General features: G+C 35.7%; 2 protein-coding genes across 4 annotated transcripts in view; both read right to left on the minus strand.

Moving 5' to 3' along the window:
* Positions 1-4642: 4642 nt before the first annotated feature.
* LOC107702549 (high affinity immunoglobulin epsilon receptor subunit beta-like) lies at positions 4643-14617 on the minus strand. 2 transcript variants are annotated; one of them, XM_016504904.1, is made up of 8 exons: positions 13585-14617; positions 13150-13266; positions 12989-13045; positions 11896-12033; positions 9358-9408; positions 8634-8747; positions 7492-7557; positions 4643-7319 (listed from the first exon to the last, which is right to left on the minus strand). In XM_016504904.1, exons 1-8 carry the CDS (start codon positions 13678-13680, stop codon positions 7185-7187), a joined length of 774 nt encoding a protein of 257 aa, XP_016360390.1. In that variant the 5' UTR covers positions 13681-14617; the 3' UTR covers positions 4643-7184. The 2 variants fall into 2 exon arrangements, with proteins under 2 accessions (XP_016360390.1, XP_016360399.1); XM_016504913.1 differs by lacking the exon at positions 9358-9408.
* Positions 14618-20066: 5449 nt separating this feature from the next.
* LOC107702572 (semaphorin-4A-like) overlaps positions 20067-25099 on the minus strand; it is a 49010-nt gene continuing 43977 nt past the window's right edge. Inside the window, exons 13-16 of one of the 2 annotated variants that reach the window (XM_016504938.1) lie at positions 24900-25060; positions 24619-24707; positions 21525-22582; positions 20067-20183 (exon numbers count right to left, since the gene is read on the minus strand). In XM_016504938.1, the coding sequence (XP_016360424.1) occupies positions 21714-22582; positions 24619-24707; positions 24900-25060 (1119 nt within the window). In that variant the 3' untranslated portion in view covers positions 20067-20183; positions 21525-21713. Of the gene's footprint in view, positions 20184-21524; positions 22593-24618; positions 24708-24899; positions 25061-25099 lie in introns of both variants that reach the window. The other variant, XM_016504931.1, reaches the window with a different exon arrangement.

Here is a 25099-nt window from a genome sequence, read left to right on the forward strand (position 1 = left end):
TTATTATTGAGTGCGACTGATTTATTCTTCAAATTGGTGCACAATAAATGAACAAATAAATTCAACTGAATGAGTCATACCCTGGTGCAAGTATAATAGACTGAAAGGTATTCAAAGTTCAGGGAGTGGTTAAAGCTATTCAAACTCACCCTTCACATGTCATTTACATTGCTGTATTTCAAACACATAGTTTATAATACAAGACCTGCTATGTACGTAGTGCTTCTCTGACAAATGTGAACACTAAACAGTGAAAACTGTAAAACATAGCATGTTGAAACTGCATGGTTGAAGGTTAAACACTGACAACTTTCAGAGAAATATTTCAGAAAAAGTGATATCGCATGTGTTGCAAACATACATATGCTGCTACTAATGTAAATAATATGGTCTTTGTTTCAGAGGCATGGAGTAACTGATGCTATGAAGAGTCGGGATGGTAAAGCGAAGATGCTGGTTTCTTCAGCAAGTTTATAAAATGTGGACTTGTCATCATTACCATGTGTAATATAAGTATTATACTCAACTGAATAGAAAACTATTTATGAAGCACAGATATGGGGATTTGGGTCTGTGATCTTTTGCATCTCTTACTCTATTTCAGTGTAAGACTGGGGCTAGTTGTCACACATAATACTCCACTAAATATTTACCAGCTTAGGTTTATTCTTAAGAGAGCCTTTGAACATTTGCACTGCTTCAAAAATCTTAACGTGTGCATGATAATAAGTGGCGTGTTTGTGAGATTTTAACAGTAAAGCACATATAAAACAAAATAATTTATAAAACAGTCACAAAAGTTAAACAATCAATACATATTAAATATGAAAACAATGTTTTGGCCAACAGGGATTGCAATGAATAAATTGTACCAACTAAATTATATGTAAAACATATGTGACAACTCCCTGTGTGACATCTTGCCCCGGTGTCTTTTACAGTATATCTTAGGCTACAGAAGGAGAGTAGATCTCTTAAATTTAAAGATTTTATGTTTGATACTATATGTGGGCGTTTGGTATGTCCAGACTACAAGATTATCAATTCATAAATGTCTTTTCATTTGGAATTTGCATTCAAGTTATTTGTATGGTCATTTATTTACACTTTCTGTGGGAAGTACTGCTGTATTCAATGCACAACACTTCAGCAAAACAATATATTATCATTACATTATAAATAAATAAAGTTCATACAGTACATGATGAAATGATGTTTTATTTATTTATGTTTCATTCTTTTTTTGAAATTCCAAATCTGCTCAAGTTAAACATTTAGTCTTAAATACAGTCTTCATACAGACGCTCAGATGTTCTTGATTTCGCCGTAGCACAAGATGCTCTGCGTTATCTTAAATCATGCTGGAGAACACGCTCATCAGGTTTTACACAAACGTGTGGAGTCCATGCAGCTCAAACGCTGTCATTATAGCATAAAAGGAACATAAGTCATTTCATTTTGCCATTTTAATATCAAATGTTGTCATTTCATCTGAATATCAACATTTATGAGATGTAGTCAGTCGAAACAGTTTTTAGGTTAATTGATCTAATTTTGTGTTTCTGGAAAAGTAGTGAACTGTGACGATGAATATCAATACTTTTTTTGTCTACTTGACACATTTGTGGACACATTAATGTTTTTAGAATTATGGATTAAAAATTACAGTTTTTATTCTGAAGTGAAAAGATCAAATTCAATTATTATTATTAGTATTATTATTATTCACTAATTCCATGAAGCATTGAGTAATAGAATTCTGACATCTTCACTTTTCGTTAAAACCTATAGTCTAATTGAGTGAAATCATTTAGTTTGCATTCAGTGTTACTAAATATTCATATGCCTGCATATGAGTCATAGAATAATTTTACCTTTCAGATGAATCTCTTTTACTGGGATTCTGCTTTGTCTGTCATTGGTTATTCAGTTATTCAACTAAACCGTCAAAATGTCATTTTAAATAGAATAGTTGATTTAGTATTTTACATTAATTACACTATATATATATATATATATATATATATATATATATATATATTCAGACCCCCTTAAATTTTTCACTCTTTGTTATTCAGTTATTCAACTAAACCGTCAAAATGTCATTTTAAATAGAATAGTTGATTTAGTATTTTACATTAATTACACTATATATATATATATATATATATGAATAAGAATGATAACAAAAATCATTCATACATTATGTAAAAGTTTAGCCAGTTGGGCTTCCTGACAGGGGGACAACTTACCCCAGTATGGGGTAAGATTAGTAATTTTACATATTGTGCAACAATGTTTCTATTTATTTCCCTTAATAACACATTGGCTGGTGCATCATCATCATCCTGCACATGCTAAAACCTATATAAGTTCAAATTTCCCTATATAGTTTTGTTGCATAACATGCTGTGGTTGTGCTTAAGAAACACGGTTACACACAGAAGTTCATGAAAGGTACGAGTCTACCTGAGAATTAGAAAGTTACAGAATTCATAATCCTGCTTAACTAAACACTTCACCTCCGACTGCTTATACTATACTTAATACTTATTGTTCAACACAAAACTTATTGTAAGAGTAAGTAATCATTTCAAAGTACATATAGATGATTAAAAATAATCAATACTCTAACCCAGACACTTACATCCTTCATGCTTCTCCCAACTATTCCACATTTGCTTCCACAATGGCAACATTCCTCTCAGATACATTTGAAATGTAATGGCAGAGAGTGTGTTTCCAGCACAGACATTTAGATACTTTAGGCATACTTTTGGGGCGATGGTATATATTATATATCATATAATATTCACACATTTGAAGTGGTTCACCAGCAAATAATGAACAAGTGTAATGTATAGAGCACGTGTAAAAGATCATTTAAACCTGGTTATCAGTGTGCTCTGAGTGATCATGCCAAAGCAGAAAGAAAACAACTGCAATGCCAGACATCTCTGCTTTCAATAGAATGTCAGTTGTTTCATTTACGGTGTATTTTATAACCAGTGTTTGTGTTTGATTTCTTGGCTGAAAGTCAGAGGTGCTGCACCTAATTCTATCTTTAGTAACAGTTTTGCGTCACAAGGTGGTCAAAAAAAGTAAAGTCATTATTTGTGGATTATTAATCAGAGAGGATTTGAACAGTCATATCTATAAACACTTTTGTGAGCATGGAGATTTTATACATTTCCGATTCACACTCTTGTGAAAAAGAAGTGTGCCTGATTTTATTAAAAATACATGTCAAATATTAAAAAGATATTTTAAAAAACGACATGCATATAATATTAATAAAATGAAGGGCCACTAAAGTGTACTTAAAGAAAGCTCACTTTTCATGACTGTTTCTTAACACACTTTTAAAAAGTGCACTTTGTAATAATGTCAAATTAAAAGTTTTACTTTACAGAACATTTTAAATCCTCATGTTTTAATAATCTTTTCGATAAAACATTAAAAGTTACTATATCTTGAAGGTACTAAATTGCAACTTCATTGCAAATGTGTGATTACAAATATTTTTGGATACATGATTTATCATAAATCCTTGTCAGTACATTCAGCAGTTCACTTTAACTACACAAGAGAATATTTCAGTACAGCCAGTGGGCCAAAAAAGCCCTCTAAAAAAAATGTTCAGCCAATTGCATTCAATATAAGTTTAAACTATTATATAATTTCATTTAATTGCAATTGACTCAAAAGTATGGTAAAGTGTATTTCTCTTTTTCACAAGGGCATATATATATAGCAATAGACAAATCACCAGCATGTGCTATGTTTGTTTGCACGTGTGCTTCAGGTTGCTTGCGTATGTTTTTAAAACAAGAATCCGTCTCTAAGTGATGAAGAACACAGATACAATCTGCTCACACTATAAGCATAAGCAATCAATGTGGCCATTTAATCAACACTAATGAGGAACCTCTGAGGAACTCATCTGGCTGGTCTTCCTTCTGTATATCTCAATGTTTGTTTTTGTTTTTTTGTTTTGTAACCTGAGCATTTGTGTAAAATGAATCCTGGCAACCATGAACTTGCTACACATTCTATAAGAAGAGACTGAATAATATATCAACATTTGAATATTAAAAACTGAGATTACATTACAACATTCAAATTTTAAATCAACAGTTCACCCAAAAATGAGTTTGCTGAAATTGCACATACCCTCAGGTTTGTTTCTTGAATTTGTTTCCTCATCTGAACAGATTTGGAGAAATGTAGCATTATATCACTTGCTCACCAGTGGGTTCTCTGCAGTGAATGGGTGCCGTCAGAATGAGAGTCCAAACAGCTGATAAAAACATCACGATAATTTAAACAGTTCTTATTGTGACATGCATTAAACAGCTGCATATTTTGTGCATAATTAACCAGCCTGTATCACCATTAAACATAGTCTTTAAAGTATGCATATGCATTATTAGTATTATGTAATAATAATGTAATAATTAGCATTATATAATCAACATGACAATGTTAACTTGCTAAAAAAGTATCAAAAAGTGTAAAATGAACAATAGAATAGAATAGACACCAGCATGAAAAACATAAATTTACTGCTACAAGGTTCATTTTATACACTAAAAATATCAAAATGTGAAATAAGAAGCAATAATCTCACATTGTTGGTGCATAAAAGTGGTTTAATAAGTCCATTCAGCACCTAAAATACACTGCACTTGAAACACCATGAGAATGTGCTCCAATGTCACACTAATTTCTTTGATCATCATCTAGTGGAAACTCATTACAGCATGCTTAAAATTCACAATTAAACAAGAGCTGGTGGAGTGAGCACTGCAGAAAATGTAGAGATGCTGTGTAAAAGAGGTACGAAAGTAAATAAACAGTAGTAATACAGAAGAGAAACAAAATGCTTTGGTTTGTTAGATCTGTAATAAACAATAGTTTCCTTGGATCACGACTGTTTTGTAACATTTGATGTCATATAATGAACTCAGAGACTCGAGAGATACTAAACATGACATTCCGTGAGTCTGGTGAGTGAGTAACTGTTAGCTGAACTATTAAGCTTTGTGAGACAATAAGCAAGCAAACAAAGGGCCAACGATGACGCATAAAAGCCCTATTCTAATAAAAGCTTTACTTTTATTAAAGCCATTGCTACTTGAAGAATACAGAATGATTATATGAAAGATGAAAACATGGTTTCTCAGACACAAAACCTCATCCTGCACCAAATGGATTTTCTAGAGTACTAGCACCAATGACATTAAATCAGGCATTTACATAATGTCTACAGGGAACTCATGCCACTGTTTGATATTAACAGTGGAGAACACCGGAGGTAAAAGGGCAAGCCCAACTTGGATGTATATTATTGTTAAGATATTGTTACTATTTTTCATTCTCTTGTGAGCATAGAGGTTGAATATAGACATTATGTCATCAGATTTACCAGATTACGAACACTCAAGAGGCAAAATGAACTGGGGGAATATTTTACAATATGTAACATATATTAACATATCATACAGAGCTTTTTTGTTAGTAGGTTAGCTCGATGGAAGTATTTATTATTGCAGATCAGTGGTGAGTGCCATTTCTCAATTAACATGATATTACCTGCAATATAGTTTGCTGTAGTTGTAGATGACAGCTGACAATGATTTAAAGCTGGTATGATATACAGTCTACATCTAAAATTAGCTTCCTGCAAACCAAATACCTGATCATGATGTATTGCATTATGTGGATCCACCTGTGCATGCTTGCATTGTTTACATACATTTTTCCCTTCGAGACATGCCACTTTTTTTTTCCCTTGGAGCTTTGATTACATTTACACCAATCATGCAATGATCTTTCTGTATTTGTTAATGTTATTTTTCATCATCTAGTACTTCATTCTGAAAGACACTGCAAAAACTGCAGTGTTTGCAAGGCAGCCAAAGAACTGTCAAGCTTCCCACGCTCTTTGATCAATACATTTCATTGATTTTCCAGTTGTATCTCTCAAGGAATTTGAAAAAAGTCATTTTATAGAAATTGCACCTAGTATATTTCTAGCTAATTAAATATTCTATATCGGTGCATAATTAGAAAAATAATCTATATTCACTCTTTTCCATGACTTTTCCAGACATGGACCATTGCAGTTGGTCTGTGGGAACCCCAAATAGTGTAAATGTTAAGTAAAATTTAATTCACACAGAACCAAATCCTAAAACCTAAACATAGGTTTGATTCAGTGCAAATGAAATGCTGCATAAGAATTTTGCCATTGCAAGAATCACCATACACAGCACAGTTTATGCTCTGAATGATTAAATATATGCAAGGAAGAATGCAAGCATGCACCAATAACAATTTATAATGCAAACAGATGCAAGAAAAAAGACCAATCACCATTCAGTATGCAAATATCATGATGACATCTCTGCTGCCAATCACTTTTTGAGTGATTCTATCATGGCATCAAAGGGAAATTATCTTATTTTTTAAAGGATGAAAGTTAACAATAACAGCTAAAACAAGGAAGGTGAAATCAGTGGTTCGGGCTAAATTAATTGCAGAGGTTTAATATATAGTGGTAAGGTTTGACCCTGAATATTTGAGGAATATCAGTCTTTGCTGCTTTGGAAACACTGTAAGTACATCAGCTGACAGGCATGAAGGAGCTCTGCAGTCTTTTATAGCAGGTAATACAATGTTAAAGCAATAGTTCACACCAAAATGAAAATTCACTCTCATGTCTTCTGAAACCCACAACTTTTAAAAATGTTTATTTCTTATGTGGAATGCAAAAGGGCAAAATAATAGTAGGGTGTCTCAATTGCTCTTTTAGTAAACATGAACAGAGATCACAGTAGTCAAGCAATATTTTAACGGATGACATAAATATACGACTTCAGACTTGGAATATAGTGCACAAGTTATATGAACCATTCATGTTTTTGCTTTTATGGTGATTTTTTGGTCCCCATCCATTTTCAGTGTACTAAAGAAAGTCAGATTTGAAACAACATGAGTAAATTAATTTCTATTTTTGGTTGAACCATCCCTTTAAGTATAATGATAATGGCCTATATCATAAAGCCCTATCATGTTGATTTCATACATCACTAAAATACAAAACCCTTGCTGCTAAAGCCTCACTCATCTCTAACGCTCCTCTACTACAATATACATACAGATCACATGAGCACGAAGCGTCAAACGTCTGTTAAAGAGTCAATGGGGGCCACTTGAGGTTCAGTGGGAGGGCTGGGCATTTCTTCTATCGGCTCAGATCTGGGTTCAGGCTCACGCTCAGGCATTGGCTCCACCTCTGAGACCATCACCTCCACCTGTAAAGAAACAGACGTTTGATTGGCTGACAGATTCAAGCCAAGAGTTAAAGATGAGAAAGCAATGGATTGGCTCTAGCTCTAGCTTTACATTAGATGTTTTCCAAAACCAAGAAAGCTTGAATCTCAACAGAAATCTCATAGGTTAACAACACAGGTGCTCTTGGTGTACCTGAGGTTGGCTAGGGGTGATCACCTCAGGCTGAGATGGGTCAGCACGCTGTCTGAAACCAAGAAGCTGTGGAAAACATAGGGTCTGTCGCTGTATTATATTATATTAGTTCATTATGGAAAGGAAAATTCTGAGGAGGAAATATCAAAATACAAATAAAGAATATTTCTGAAAAGAATCACAATTATAGAAGTTCACCAAAGTATCTGCTATAGTAATTATCATGTATTAAACACCATGCAGGGTCGGAAATTAACAAAGGCTTGGGGCAAAAATTCCACCAAAATGAACAAAAATGCCCCATAAATTTAAGAAAAAGGGGTAAATGTCTCTTCACAATTAAACTAAATCTTACGACTGCCGTGATTAAAGAATGCAAAATTACACTTTTTTTTGATTGCATCAAATATTTCTTTTTACATATTTTTTTTCTGCATCATTATATCCAATCACAGACATTTCTTTTCATTCATTATAACTAGAGGTTTAGCATGAGTGATTACATCTTTGCTCGCTTTCTGTATACAATTTATTCCCCATTTCAAAAACTATATTGTTTTTCATTTTACTGGGATAGCAAATGTGAAGTCTTGACTTTCTAATGTGTAAAAAACAATCAACTAATTCATAATGAATTTTATTAATCAACATTAATAATCATTTTAACAATATCAACAATATCAAATTTTGCAGCCTGTACCCTGTAATGAGTTCCGCTTTTTTTTTTTTTAGAACTGACATACTTTATGTAGGCTATTTAAAACCATAATTATCCTCATATCATTATGCAATTGTTGTGTAAATACACAACCTTTAAGTAGCATTAAACAGTGTAAAAAGACAAATGCATGTCAGACGCAGCTTCTGTTCCACCTTTGCAGTGTAAAGATGGCTTTTGTTGATGATGATACAATTTTATTGATAACAGTCAACAGTATTCTGATTGACTGAATGAATTGATTCAATTTAAGTATTTGACATAAAAGAGAACACAGATTTAATAAGGTAATCATAAAAAAAATGCACTTAGAAAAGTAAAATATTGCCCCTTGGAAAAGTTCATTTCTGTCCCTGCCATACAATCTCCAAAATCAACACACTCTCTCAGTCCTTCTATTTTATTGCGCATGTGTTTAACTGACCTGCACGCCGCCTTTAGCCAGAGCATTTAGTCCAAACAAAATGGTTACAATGCAGATCGCCAACTCCACCACCAGAAACAGAACCAGTGTGGCCAAGAAGCCATCAATCAAGAGCTGAGAGCATCCGAAAGAGAAAAACAAAGAAATAAAATAATAACCACAGCCATCGAAGCTCATGTCCACATGTTTGTAAGTTGCCAAAGAGATTTACTCTTTGAAGCACACTAGTAAAGCAGATATTATTAAAATATATATTAATAAAAAGATTAGCAAGAGTGACCATCTGAATTTTCATAGCACAACTGCAAACAATTTTAAGTATCTTTCATTCTGAAGCATTTTCAGACAACTGGACCAAAGTGCAAAACTGACAACACATTACCCTGCTACCACATGCATTCACTCTCCTACAAATATACACAAAGCTACTGGTAATTTTTGATAAATATAATAAAAATAAGCAGCTCCTGAACTGTAGGGTGAATTCAGGCAAACTGGACCACTTTCTGAGATGCTGTCACATTGGTGACCCAGTTTACCTGAATGAACATGCTATGCTTTGTGCGTGAATTGCCACAACATTTTTGTCACCTTAAGAAACAACGATAGCTTTTTTAAGGAAAATGTTACTTTCAATTTATCTGTTTTTCTTTCTTGCATTATCAGCATATAATTAAGCACATTCATGTAAACAAAGGCAAACATAAGGGTAAGAATTACTTACTTTACAATTTCTCTCGACTGTATAACTGCACTTCCTGTAACAATATTGTTGCTTTGGAAAAGCAGACACAAAAGACAAAATCATGTTGAATTTTGTAAATGTAGCTATAAAGCTATACAAATGTATGCACACCCATTTAGCCAATTTAGAAAAACTGTTACAGTTTTTTGGCTTTCTTAACAAACTACAGTGCCCTCAGAAAGGTTTTGGACTTCTGAGATTGGGACAAACCCCACAGGACATAGACATAACTGGACTGCTATTATAAAAGATGTTTCTGAATTAAACTATTCCCTTTTTTTTCCAGATACCTTTTGAGTTTTTGGTTGGTGTCTCTAGACTAAGGGCCAGATTTACTAAACAGGGCAAATTAGCATGAGAGTGCAATCCGCACAATGCGCACATTAAAGAACACAGACGCAACTTCTCATTTCCATAATGACCAACGCAATCTACTAATCTTAGTGTAGGGTAGCAAACAAGCAGAGCCAGTGATAATCAGGTGCGTATAATCTAGTAATATAGCTGCACAATGGGTTAATATATGCTGTTTTTGGAAATACCAGTAAACTGACTAGCGCAAACCTTACTAAATCACCTTGCATGATTCAATTAAATGCTCTCCTCCCTTACATTTTGCATCTGAAAGGGAAACTCCTACAAATGCATATGCAATAAGGTCAGGTGCAAAAATGCCCTGTTCATGCCTTTGCATTGCTAATCATTTACTGCGTTTTTAATGTTTTTAATGCCAAAAGAGGGTTAGTGCTGGTGCAAGCTGTTAGTAAATCTTGCCCAAAGAGTGTTAATGTAAACTTATAAACATGAGCAGCCTCTCAGTCAAAAATTGACAGTACCAAAAAAAAAAAAACCCATTAAAAAATGTAATAAAAATTAAACACGACCAAAGAAATAACCTCGAACAAAGAAAACAGCCATATTCCAATATCCTAATACCCCATTTTACAATTTTATATTTTTGCTCTTAAAGGGATAGTTCACCCAAAAATGAAAATTTGATGTTTATCTGCTTACCCCCAGGGCATCCAAGATGTAGGTGACTTTGTTTCTTCAGTAGAACACAAACAAAGATTTTTAACTCAAATCGTTGCAGTCTGTCAGTCATATAATGGAAGTGAATGGGAATCATGGCTTTGAGAGTCATAAAACATACACAAACAAAACCAAATTAAACCCTGCGGCTCGTAACGATACATTGATGTGTAAAGACACGAAACGATCGGTCTGTGCAAGAAACTGAACTGTATTTATATCGTTTTTTTACCTCTGATTTACACCGCAATGTCTGAACTGTCCTGAGCGCGTTCGCGTCTTCTTCTTCAGCCTGGCGTGAGTCGTCTTCTTCATGCTTTACGGTGGATCGCAGACTTATAAGTGCATTACCGCCACCTATCTCTCATGGGTGAACTATCCCTTTAAGGCCATTATGGAAATTCTTTGCATTTTCCATTTTAGATCTAAAATATGTTGTGCGTAAAACCGCTTCACTTTACTGTCCAAATACCTTGAGGGCACTGATTTTATTCATTTTCTCCTTCATTGGAAAAAAGTCTGTACCAAGTGCAAAGGGTCAGTATCCTTATGGTTATTACTCTATTCTGTTATAAATATATAAAATTTACATTACAAAGCAGTAACAAATAAATAGGAGAGATGTGAAACTATCATCGTAATTATGCCAACAGCTCATATCTATCTATATATCTCAACAATTAAACATTATGATAAACCAATTACGATACATTTTCAATTTCCAATCAAATTGCTTAAATTGCTTTCCAATTTAAAGCAATTTAATAAAGTATAAGTTGCATTTACACAATCCCACATCAAATCAGAAGTCAGTACCCCAAGTAACAACATTACCTGTCTTTTTTTCACTTTATATTTCATTCAAAAGCTTTATATTTATTCCAACATAATCCTTCAATTCATTACGCTCTTACCCTGGCTAAAAAAAAAATTAAACAGAAGGTCTAATCATATGCTATGTATAATTTTAATGTAAGGTTTAAGCAAACCAAAATTATACTATTAAAAAAACAAACTTCCAACTTTGAAAGCACTAATTTGACTATGTAAAAAAAAAAAAAGAGACAAACAGGTCTTTAACTCTACTGAAGATTCACAAAAAATCTTCAACCATATGAAGTATATGAACCTGGCTTTTTGACAGACACACATTGAAGATGCTTTGTTTTGCACTTCGGTACAGTCCTTTGAAAAGGCATCAAGGGAATTGCTTAAAGAAAAAACTGTAACAAGAAAGTTGATGTGGCCAGTTCAACACATCATACCCACTTTACAGTGTTTTATCCTTCCCACTGCACCCAAAACTCACCCGCATGCATTCATCATCAACATACTGTATATATACAGATCTAGAGGTCTATATATATATATATATATATATATATATGTGTGTGTGTGTGTGTGTGTGTGCGCAGAAATAGGCAAACCCATCTTCCCATAATGCAAGGCACTCAGCAGCAGAGAGTAGCAGATGTGTGAGCTCACCACAGCATAGATCTCCAGTCTCCTGCAGTGCTCACAGTGGTACGTGTCCTGACGGTAAGGCAGGTGACGGGACAGCAGCCCAAGAACAGCAGTGGAAAACGCTGCACTGACCAGGTGAGCAACCAGTGTGGCTTTCACCTTCACATGATGGGACAGAAGTTACTGTACAGCTCATTTACTGTAATTTGATAAAACACTGAAAAATGAAAGGCATTTTCATTTCATGCAGTACTGAAAAAATACTGAAATACAATACCAGTCAACAGTTTGGATGCACATATTTCTGTAGGATGATTATTTGACACATTTTAAGAGTCATCAAACTATGAAATAACACAAATGGAAGTATGTGAATTATGTAGGGGCCAGATCAAAACTCCCCTGTAAACTCTCGCTTCTTCTTTGTATAGATTGAAGCTTGACAAATTTCAATTAGTTCACATGTGTGATGGATATGTAATTATGTAATTGTTGGCTCCAAAACCAAACACCTCCTCTGCCAACCTCCACCAGAACTGCTGAGACCATCACATCTTTCAAAAAGCAGATGAAGACACACCTCTTCTGCAAGCACTTAACTACCACACTTAAACACACTCTTCAACTAATGCACTTACGTACTTCCTAATCTAGTTGTCTTCTTTCAATCCTTTATGCATAAGCATTCACTATCTGCTCCAAAACCAAAAGAAACAACACAACACACACACAAAACAAAACAAACAACTTTTAAGAAAATCAAAAACAGGCACTATTTATATTTTTCTAACATTTATGCATAAACATTAAGCATTCACTATCTGCTCCAAATCCAAATGAAATAAAACCAAACCAAACACAAAGCATAACTCTTTAACACAACTTTTAAGAAAATCATAAATGGGCACAACTACAGAACTAATTTTTATCGATTATGCATACGCATTAAACATTCACAATCTGCTCCAAAACAAAACAAAAAACAAAACAAAACAAAACAAAAAACAGCTTTTAAGAAAATTGTAAACAGGCTGACTAGTAGTGAGGGTTCAGGGTCGGTAGGTGAGTAGGGCAGTAGTTTCATTGATTCTGCAAACCTTGAACTTGTACTCACCCAGAACAGAGATGGGAACCTTCCAGCGTGGATTAAAATGGATCCAGACACAAGCAACTGATAACAGGAGAATTACTGAAGTTTGCAACATCCTTAATGACAACTGGATTCATAATAGATTAAACACTCTGCTTTAAGGTCCATTAGCAAATTCAACTTACCTGAACGACGATCACTACCACGACAATGACATCAGGAGAGAAGTGAACCTCTTCATAGAGCTGAAGAATGGTGATGCTCAGACACAAGCACAAGACAGCGATAATGATCTGAATGGACTGAACCAACAGAACAACCAGCTCAATGAACTTGATATGCTGCCAAAAAGGCCATTTCAATGGTTTTATAACAGAAAATTTGATGTTAAAGATTCAGTTATGAGGTTTATTTTTTGACACTGTGGATAACTTCAGACTTTTCAAAATGAAATTATTGCAAAGCCATTCTGTGCAGTAAACTTCATGCTTTCATATTGTACAAGATGTTCAACAAAGTGGCTTTGGTGAAATAACTTGACATCTGGTATATGGAAGATATTCCTGTGCATGTTTCCCTGGATTTGGTGTGAGATTTGTTGCAGGGAATGTGACACTTACCCCCAGTGCTTTCGGCTCCACCTTCTGAAATGTCTTGACCTGCTTTGGCGTCAGGTTTCCTGCAGGGCGCGTGGGGCCCTGACTCTCAATGCCCATGCTGAGGTCAGTCAGTTTGAAGCCTGGCTATGCTAATATCAGAGAATTAGTTTGAGACAAGAAGTGTAAGAATAGCTGGTTACGAGGAAGAAAACAGAACTGAATAGTGAAACAGAGAGAGATTAGAATGAGGACAGTGCAGGACAGAATGGAAAAATATGGATGACTGAACATTAAATCATATTTACCCTCAAAAAGGTCATGCTCATGGTGTCATTTGTGCCTGATAGTCCATTAAAAGGTTACTGCTTTCGATAAATTATATTTTCCATCCTATGTTAGGCCCAAAGGTCCAGGGATACCGTGATCAAATTAGATAAATGCTTTTCAATGGACTATTCTTGAACTCATAACCTGCAATCTCAAATATGTGGTTACTGACTTGTAAAGCGGCAATGGTTATTTACCCTAAACTGAAGTGAACACAAAAACTATAGCAACCATCATCATATTACATCATTATTTAGTCAATACTCTTGTGCTTAAAAGAGAATTAACTTTCAGAAATATTACAGATTTGACTGCACTGACACAACTGGATGAGAACTGAGCTGAAATGGATAATGACACTATTGTCTTCAGTAGAGCTGCCATTGCAGTCGTTTCATTAATAGGGAAATTACTGAATAGAACTGAATCATGGTTAAAGTCAATTGATCTGAATAATGACACTATTGTCTTCTTTAGAGCTGCTTTATAGCTGGATAGAATTTGTTTTGTAATTTGATAAACTGTAACATTGACACTGCCACTGAACTGAATCGAATCACTTAACTGACTTGACCTAATAATGGTAATTATCTTCTGTAGAGCTGATTTACAGCTAAAAGTGAAGTCGTTTTATAATTGTTAAAACTTTACAGTGCTACTAATTTTCTCTTTATTCCTGTGGAGCTGTTTTGAAACATTCTGTATTGTATAAAGCGCTATATAAATAAATGTGATGATTCAAATCATCTTTGTGTCAACCAGTGTGGCTTTCACCTTCACATGATGGGACAGAAGTTACTGTACAGCTCATTTACTGTAATTTGATAAAACACTGAAAAATGAAAGGCATTTTCATTTCATGCAGTACTGAAAAAATACTGAAATACAATACCAGTCAACAGTTTGGATGCACATATTTCTGTAGGATGATTATTTGACACATTTTAAGAGTCATCAAACTATGAAATAACACAAATGGAAGTATGTGAATTATGTAGGGGCCAGATCAAAACTCCCCTGTAAACTCTCGCTTCTTCTTTGTATAGATTGAAGCTTGACAAATTTCAATTAGTTCACATGTGTGATGGATATGTAATTATGTAATTGTTGGCTCCAAAACCAAACACCTCCTCTGCCAACCTCCACCAGAACTGCTGAGACCATCACATCTTTCAAAAAGCAGATGAAGACACACCTCTTCTGCAAGCACTTAACTACCACACTTAAACACACTCTTCAACTAATGCACTTACGTACTTCCTAATCTAGTTGTCTTCTTTCAATCCTTTATGCATAAGCATTCACTATCTGCTCCAAAACCAAAAGAAACAACACAACACACACACAAAACAAAACAAACAACTTTTAAGAAAATCAAAAACAGGCACTATTTATATTTTTCTAACATTTATGCATAAACATTAAGCATTCACTATCTGCTCCAAATCCAAATGAAATAAAACCAAACCAAACACAAAGCATAACTCTTTAACACAACTTTTAAGAAAATCATAAATGGGCACAACTACAGAACTAATTTTTATCGATTATGCATACGCATTAAACATTCACAATCTGCTCCAAAACAAAACAAAAAACAAAACAAAACAAAACAAAAAACAGCTTTTAAGAAAATTGTAAACAGGCTGACTAGTAGTGAGGGTTCAGGGTCGGTAGGTGAGTAGGGCAGTAGTTTCATTGATTCTGCAAACCTTGAACTTGTACTCACCCAGAACAGAGATGGGAACCTTCCAGCGTGGATTAAAATGGATCCAGACACAAGCAACTGATAACAGGAGAATTACTGAAGTTTGCAACATCCTTAATGACAACTGGATTCATAATAGATTAAACACTCTGCTTTAAGGTCCATTAGCAAATTCAACTTACCTGAACGACGATCACTACCACGACAATGACATCAGGAGAGAAGTGAACCTCTTCATAGAGCTGAAGAATGGTGATGCTCAGACACAAGCACAAGACAGCGATAATGATCTGAATGGACTGAACCAACAGAACAACCAGCTCAATGAACTTGATATGCTGCCAAAAAGGCCATTTCAATGGTTTTATAACAGAAAATTTGATGTTAAAGATTCAGTTATGAGGTTTATTTTTTGACACTGTGGATAACTTCAGACTTTTCAAAATGAAATTATTGCAAAGCCATTCTGTGCAGTAAACTTCATGCTTTCATATTGTACAAGATGTTCAACAAAGTGGCTTTGGTGAAATAACTTGACATCTGGTATATGGAAGATATTCCTGTGCATGTTTCCCTGGATTTGGTGTGAGATTTGTTGCAGGGAATGTGACACTTACCCCCAGTGCTTTCGGCTCCACCTTCTGAAATGTCTTGACCTGCTTTGGCGTCAGGTTTCCTGCAGGGCGCGTGGGGCCCTGACTCTCAATGCCCATGCTGAGGTCAGTCAGTTTGAAGCCTGGCTATGCTAATATCAGAGAATTAGTTTGAGACAAGAAGTGTAAGAATAGCTGGTTACGAGGAAGAAAACAGAACTGAATAGTGAAACAGAGAGAGATTAGAATGAGGACAGTGCAGGACAGAATGGAAAAATATGGATGACTGAACATTAAATCATATTTACCCTCAAAAAGGTCATGCTCATGGTGTCATTTGTGCCTGATAGTCCATTAAAAGGTTACTGCTTTCGATAAATTATATTTTCCATCCTATGTTAGGCCCAAAGGTCCAGGGATACCGTGATCAAATTAGATAAATGCTTTTCAATGGACTATTCTTGAACTCATAACCTGCAATCTCAAATATGTGGTTACTGACTTGTAAAGCGGCAATGGTTATTTACCCTAAACTGAAGTGAACACAAAAACTATAGCAACCATCATCATATTACATCATTATTTAGTCAATACTCTTGTGCTTAAAAGAGAATTAACTTTCAGAAATATTACAGATTTGACTGCACTGACACAACTGGATGAGAACTGAGCTGAAATGGATAATGACACTATTGTCTTCAGTAGAGCTGCCATTGCAGTCGTTTCATTAATAGGGAAATTACTGAATAGAACTGAATCATGGTTAAAGTCAATTGATCTGAATAATGACACTATTGTCTTCTTTAGAGCTGCTTTATAGCTGGATAGAATTTGTTTTGTAATTTGATAAACTGTAACATTGACACTGCCACTGAACTGAATCGAATCACTTAACTGACTTGACCTAATAATGGTAATTATCTTCTGTAGAGCTGATTTACAGCTAAAAGTGAAGTCGTTTTATAATTGTTAAAACTTTACAGTGCTACTAATTTTCTCTTTATTCCTGTGGAGCTGTTTTGAAACATTCTGTATTGTATAAAGCGCTATATAAATAAATGTGATGATTCAAATCATCTTTGTGTTATTTTCATGTCAATAAAAACTCAATTTAGTTCGAATTCCATTTTCTATAACCCATATAATAGTGACCAACGGGACCTGCAAATTGGTTCATATTCAGAATTTTTACATCTTTGTTCAAAATAACATAACACTGTCAATATGAGATCACTGTAGAAATAACTAGGCTTTAGTTTACAGCATTATATATACAGTACTTGACTCTGCCACTATTCCATTATGAAACTCTTTGACTTGAATGGGGCAAAATAAGCTTTAAACTATAAAAGGTGGACTATTAAAGAGACAGTTCACCCAAAAACGAATATTCTGTCATCATTTAATCACGTTCATATTTTTATAAACCTGAGGAGATATTTTGAGGAATGTTAGTAACCGAACAGTTTTGGTTTCCATTGAGTTCCATCATATTTTTTGTCAATACAATGGAAGTCAATGGGAACTCAAATTTGGTTACCAACATTCCTCAAAATATCTTCTTTTGTGTTCTGAAGAAAAACGATTTTGAAAGACACGAGGATGAGTAAATGATGATAGAATGTTAATTTATAGGTGGACTATCCCTTTAACATTTTGTAGAGATGTAGCTACCAAAAGACGATTTTTGACAACAACAAAAAAGGACAAATCTAATCTGACATGAAAGATGGTCTTTAATGGAAACCAGCCATATATGCATCCCTCTGAACCCTCTCTGAAGAGTGTCTAGACGCCTTTTCAAATAGGAGAGCCTCTCTGAGGAATCAGATAAAGCCCCCAAGTTACAAAAACTGGTTACTCTATGAACCCAGTCATATGGAGAGGTTTTTAGACACTTGATATATTGGTTAATTTATGATTTTTAATGCAACTACAAAAGAGCTCTATAAAGATCTCTAGAGCGGTTCGCAAGTGTGTCAGTCTGAGGAACCCCAAATGTTGCTTCCAGTATCTACTGCATACAGTATTATATATTTCACCAATACTAGACCACTTCAAATCTGTAGAATGATTCTAACATTTTAAGAGCGCACCTTTACACGTTTCGGAGTCTTTGCATGCAGTTTTTATCATATGCAGGTATTTCATATTTCACATGTTCAACTGATGTGATATTAAACGGGTTTCTTGGCCTTGAAGGCAAGAGGAGCAGCCAAAAATAGACGTAAGGCAAAACGTGCAGCTTCATCATCCCCTCACATCCGCAGTGTCCCGCACTATGACAACGTGCAACTTTATTTCGGAGCATAACTGCGCCACGAATACCGCTCAACGCGACTCACCACAGTGCTGTTCTGTCTAACTGATCCCCGAATCCTAAAGACGTGCAACCTTCAGCGGTCATAGGTGGGGCCGCGCGCGTGTGCGTCCTGTCCCAAATCGAGATTCCTTCAAACACACGTGTGATGCGTCACTTACCTCTGCGGCTCAAGGAAAACGCTTTGATTCTGCTTTTCTTTTTTTAAAGGCGAAAAAGTGCAGTATTCAGTTATTCCATCCGCGTTGCGGTTGAAGGGAAACAACTAGTTAAGTCTCATCAGGGTGTGTGACGCGCGGCTGACGCGCAGTACCGCAGTGAGGAGGCAGTGGACGCGTTGCGCTGCGCTGCGTCGGTCTGGATGCAGACAGTGATGCATCAACTTCCATCACATTACAACGCTCCTGTTAACAAGCAACCAAGCGCAGGCTACATGGAAACGTTTGTCGGGTCACCTAGCTTCCATTTTTATTATGTTATTTATTTATTTTTTCTTCCATTTTGAATATCAGCAGCACAAGTGTGATTTTTCATTCAGAACAGCAGTTACAGTTCAATAAACAATACCTAGTAGATTACATTTCAGACAAAAATAAGTTTGTATTTCTTTTCTGCTAATTGATTTTATAGTCTGTACACTTTCAATGAGAGGCTACAAACTATTATTCCGAGCACAAGTTAATTTACACTGCTAGTCAAATGTTCGGAATGATTAAGATTTTACTTAATGTTTGTAGGAAGTCTCTTATAAGGCAGCAGTTAATTGATCAAAAGTAAAATAGTAATATTGTTAAATATTATTACAATTTAAAATAGTTTTATATTCTAATACATTTTAAGATGTAATTTATTCTTGTGATCAAAGCTGGATTTTCAGCATCATTACTCCAGTCTTCAGTGTCACATGATCTTCAGAAATAAGTATAATATGCTGAGAAACATTTCTGATTATTATCAATGTTGAAAACAGTTGTGCTGCTCCATATTTTAGTGGAAAGGTTCAGGATTGTTTGATGAATAGAAAGTTAACTGAACAGCATTTTATTGAAATAGAAATCGTTTGCAACATTAGAAATGTGTTTACGGTCACTTTTGATTAATGTGTCCTTGCTGATTACAAGTTTTAATTTCTTTCTTTTTTTTTAGTGCTACACTGCCATTCATAAGTTTTGAGTGAGATAAAAATAAATAAATTTTAACTTGTATTCAGCATGGACACATTAATCAAAAGTGACTGAGTAAAAAGAATAATAATATTGCAAAAGTTCAGTGAACTTTCGATTCATCAAAGAATCCTGAACCTTACCACAAAAATATTACGCAGAAAAAACTGCTCAACATTAATAATAATAAGAAACATTATTAAGCATCAATAATATTTAAGCAGCAAATCTGCATATTATACTGATTTCTGAAGGATCATGTGACACTGAAGACTGGAGGAATGATGCTGAAAATCCAGCTTTGATCACAAATTTTTTCTTTTGTCATTTGCTGCCACCTAGTGGAAAAAAAATTTAATAAACTTTTCAAACACTTTAAATCTGTATCTTTTATTTTCAAAACATTATAAAAAATAAAGAATCTTTCAAAAATAGTGGCGTGCAGGAGAATGCATCTAGTCCTGTGACAGGCTTCACATATTGGGCTTCGATTGGACTCGGTTATCCAGCTAAAGACAAACAGAAACATAGAACTGCTCTTTGAACCACTAGACAGAACATGTTCTCTGTCACTTGATTATAAAACACACATTTGGCAATATCACAATTTACAAGTGATTTCCCCAGAATGAAGACTTCAAATCCGTACCGTTCGGTGACAAACCACAGGTTGGGTTCAGGTCACTCCAAATATATTGGAATAGCTACAATCAGGCCCAATATATTGATTGCTGTGCAAAGGCAAAATACGACAACTACCCACTTTTTTCCCCCAAAAAATCCTTTGAAGCCATTTTCTCAGTTCCAGTGTTGAAGCAGTTCCTGTGTTTTGCCGTTAGGGCAGAGTGAAGTGGTCAATATTGAACGAAGTAAGCAGTCTAAGATCTATAACAGGTCGAACGTACCAAAATAACACTTCTGAATATGATTTTTATATTGAGATATTCTTATGTTGACATAGAAATGTCAGCCCGTACTTGCACATTTACTGATCACCACAATTTTTATATGCGTTACACAAAATACTTATTTAAATTAAACCACTTGAAAAGCATCTTTGAAAGCTTTTTTTTCATTGGTGCAACATTAAAGGGACAATTCACCCAAAAATGAAAATTCTGACATTTACTCGCCCTCATGTCGTTCCAAAACCTGTATGAGTTTCTCCAAATTTTGAAAAATGCAGTTAACCAAACCGTTTCTATTCCCATTGACTTCCATTACAATACAATAGAAGTCAATGGAAACGGAAACTGTTTGGTTACCAACATTATGAGGGCGAATAAATGACAGAACTTTAATTTTTGGGTGAACTATCCCTTTAAAGACTATGAAAGGAAAAAGAAAAAGGACATGTACCTCGTCTTAACATTCAAAAACTGGAATTAGATAAGAATAAGTAACAAAGGCAAAGACTAAAAAAAGATGTGCGACATAGCAACTCTGAACAATGTAGACAGAGTACAGGAAACTCAAAAGTATCAGAATGGAAAATACTAAATTTTAAGCAAGTTTTTGAAGTTGAAATTTGCAGATGATCAGTTTAATTAGTGAAGCTGCCTCTCTTAGGAAATTTTATTAATTTAACATTTTAAGGTCCATCAAAATTTGAAATATAATATTATTTTTAAAAAGTATTTTAAACTGAGCTGATTGAACAGCTTCTAATGTCAATTAAAAAAGTTGAAGTGATCAATGAAAATCTTAAAGTGACCATTTATATATTTCACTTAAATTGACCTTGAAGTGATTTTAGAGGCATAAAATCGGATACACTTTAGACTGAAACAAACAGTTGTCACATAAATTACAGCTTAAATATTAACAACCTGAAAAATGTACACTAGTACCTAGAGTTAGAGATCTTTGAGTCTTACAGCTCCACAAAAAGGTTCGTAAAAAGGTCTAATGTGCCGTTTTTACCTTTTTTTCCCCCTCTCCAACCGCAAAGTGGTTCAGCGATAGGGCTTGATACAGCAGAAGCCCAATTTGGCTCAGAAAAGAGGTTTACAGTGAACCTAGAAAACTAGCCGAGCACATCAGATGGGTGTGTTGGGCAGGTGACCATTCGAGCTGTTCAGCATACTGTTGCTGAGTGTGATGGGAGATTTGCCATTATGTGCCTGGTCATTGCGGGACTGTCCGTTAGGAGCTTGTCCATTCCGCTTTTCCAAACGAGGTGAGTGTCCTCTGAGAGACTCCCTCTCCTGGGGCATCGCACTTCCGCCCTTCTCGGCGTCCCTGCGAGAGGAAGGAGCTTGCGGGACAGTCCTGCCGTGACAAAGGTGCCTGAATTTCTTAACGGCGATCATTAGCAAGGCGCTGACGCACAGGGCTAAGAGAACGGACACCACCACTAGCTCCTGAAAGTAGCTGGGCTTGTCCGCTTGCTGGAGGTTTTCACCAGGCTCAGTCATTCGTGAGTTTTCCTTGTTCGTGCCAGACAATCGAGTAAAGTTCCTGCTTTTGCGCGTCGTGGCCACCGCCGAATCTTTGAGTGTGACAGTAGGATCCACATCCTCTGGTTTAGGCCTCGGCTCCATCTGTATGGGGGCAATGAGTCTGGGAATGTAGACAGGGGTTTTATTTCCCGCTTCAGTGGACGGGGTGCTGTGCGGGCGGTTCGGGGCGGCTGGTAGGATAGTGGGGTTGCTCTTCTGCTTAACGTGGTAGACGACCAGTGTTTGGGTGTAGCCGTTCTCCACAGCCTGGCACAGGTAGTGTCCCAGGGTGGAGGGGGTCGCCACAAAGCTGAGGCCGCCGTCATCTGACTGAATGTAGATTTTTGGCAAGAGCTGGCTGTTGAGACGCTCCCAGTGGCGTTTGGCGAGGTGTGACGCTTCTGGGCACTGCAGGTGCACTACTTCGTTTAGAGACACAGACACCACTTCACCTGGAGGACACACAGCTGAGGAGGTCAGGGGTCAAAGGTCAGCATTCACACCACACCGGCAACACAGACATGCAGTTAAACCAGTACTATGTATAGCACTTTATATGAGTAGGTACTAAACAAAGCTTGAAACTCTTAAACTGCACCAGAAATTGCCCCTTTTCCAAAATAAAAGTCAGTAAAGGAGGTGCTTAACATTCAGAAAATATTTCATGTCCACCTTGAGAGGTCAGAATTAAATAAATTTCATGTGGTTGTAATTTTTGCAACCCTATTATTATATGACTAAATAAAAAAACAAATTTGTGTGATTATTTTCTAGAAATAAGCACTACAAACACTAAAATTACAATTAAATAAAACATTCAAAATTAAGTAGAAAAAGAAGTGTTAACATTTTTAAGCACACTAGAATGGGCAACAAGGTCACAAACAGTGTTGGACTAACACATTACAAGTAATGCAAGTTACGTAATCAGATTACTTTTTTCAAGTAACTAGTAAAGTAACGCATTACTTTTAAATTTACAACAAAATATCGGAGTTACTTTTTCAAACAAGTAACATGTTATTTTCTTTTCCCATTTATTCACTGACGCCTCTCCTGTCCCCATGCTGAGACAAATCGGGAGTAAGTGCAGAGGCACTTCCTTCAGCCTGACGCTTATTCGTTTCACTTGTGGTGTGAAAAGGAATTCACAGTTGCCAAAAATATAATCTTTGGCTGTTTTTTTTTATTATTTAAAAACAAATAAGCAAGCTCAGCCCAGGAGACACAAAGTAATGAAAAAGTAACATAATGCATTACTTTCCATAAAAAGTAACACAATTAGTTACTTGTTTATGAAGTAACAATATTGTAATGCATTACTTTTAAAAGTAACTTTCCCCAGCACTGGTCACAAATTTATCTTAAATTATGCTATCACTCAGTATGGGCTGGCTAGTTTGGGACAAAACGTTGGTTTGCAGTTTCTGATAAACTTTTATTTACCATACACCAAGCATTTTTTAACAATAAAAGGGTTAAATCAATGGAAACACTAAAACCTGCTGAGGTTATGGAATTAAATTATTAACATGTAATGCTGTGGATGCCACAAGTTTATGAAATGTTATTTTTTAATAATGGAAAAATTATGCAGTGGTTGTGTGTAAAATGTGTGACGTTTCTAAATAATACGTTTTTATTTATTTTTTCTAAAATGAATTAAATATATATATAACCAGATTTCACCAACATTCTGACATTGCTGTATGATTTTATTGTTGTTAATTACTGAATGCAGGATGGGAGGTGGGAAAGGTCAAAAGTTTGTAGAAAGTGCCATAAACTGTACTGAACACACTTAAAGATGAGACCACACATCCTCTTTTTTCCCCAGACACGTCCTGGCCAGAATTTCTATATTGCCTAAAATATCCAGGTCTTGGCTTTGTTTTCCTGTTTTCATACTTGCGGAAGGTAATGATCGAAAAGTAGTTTGACCAATAACATGCAGGCATTGTACATAATCGACCAATCATGGCATGTGAGAAGGTGGGATCTACAGAGAACGGTCAAAGCGATGCAAATACACGTACATATCAGGTGTGTTCGACTTGAAGCAGCGCTGTGCAGACCGATCAGTGTATGACATCAAAATACAGCGAGAGCGATTCGAAAGCATAAGGAGCGTCTGCTCTCTATAGCTTTCACGGTACTGTGATATCAAACACTGATCGGTCTGCGCAGCGTAGACAAAACCTGGATATTTTAGGCAATACAGAAAACCTGGCCAGGATGTGTCCGGGAAAAAGAGGACGTATGGTCACCATACGTGACACAATGACAAACAATAATATTTCAGGGACTGCTACTGAGCTAGCCAAGTACAAGATTTGTAGCTGCAATTGATTCATTATCATATATGATTATTTTAATTATACATGATTAAAAACTATTATTATACATGGATTATTAAGCATAAATGATATATGAGACTCATGGGTTAGAAATCATTATACGTTGATGCCTAAACATATACTATGTATACATGAACTGTACTCACTTGAGGGGGTTCGGGACTGGCCAGAGCGTGTCCTGGAAGTCACATATGTACACTGCGCTGAAACATTTCCCTCATCTACATCCTGGACACTGTGAAGAGCAGTGAAAGAAGACATTAATAACAAAGGACAGCTTTATGCCCAACTATGCACACAGTTTTCTGATGTAACCTAATCAGTGTGAATTCTGAAATCTGGAATAAAAGCACATTACACTAACCCCATATTTGATAGAGTTAGTATTATGTTAGGTATGAATACGCTTGGCCGTGATGATACTTACAGATGGTCATGAGTGTGCACGTCTGTGCAGAGCTTCATCACAGGGTCCCAGCCGCAGAAAGGGTCTCTGGCTAAAACACACTCAGCACAGCTCCAGTAGTACGAGCAGTTGGACATGGGTACAGAAATGACCCCTTCTGAAGAGCCTATCAGCACTGCACCCTGGGACAGAGACAAACATTTACACTCAATGCTTCACAC

Source organism: Sinocyclocheilus anshuiensis, unplaced genomic scaffold (genome assembly GCF_001515605.1).
Source record: "Sinocyclocheilus anshuiensis isolate Anshui unplaced genomic scaffold, SAMN03320099.WGS_v1.1 scaffold1142, whole genome shotgun sequence".
NCBI classification, from domain to species: Eukaryota; Metazoa; Chordata; class Actinopteri; order Cypriniformes; family Cyprinidae; genus Sinocyclocheilus; species Sinocyclocheilus anshuiensis.

Bases quoted from the DNA above. Each gene is read 5' to 3' on its own strand.
- LOC107702549 (XM_016504904.1), bottom strand. From the start codon at position 13,680: ATGGGCATTGAGAGTCAGGGCCCCACGCGCCCTGCAGGAAACCTGACG. The intron at 13,046-13,149 runs GTAAGTTGAATT...TCCTGTTATCAG, and splicing joins TGGTAGTGATCGTCGTTCAG to TTGCTTGTGTCTGGATCCAT. The intron at 9,409-11,895 runs GTGAGCTCACAC...GCTTTTCCAAAG, and splicing joins GACTGGAGATCTATGCTGTG to CAACAATATTGTTACAGGAA.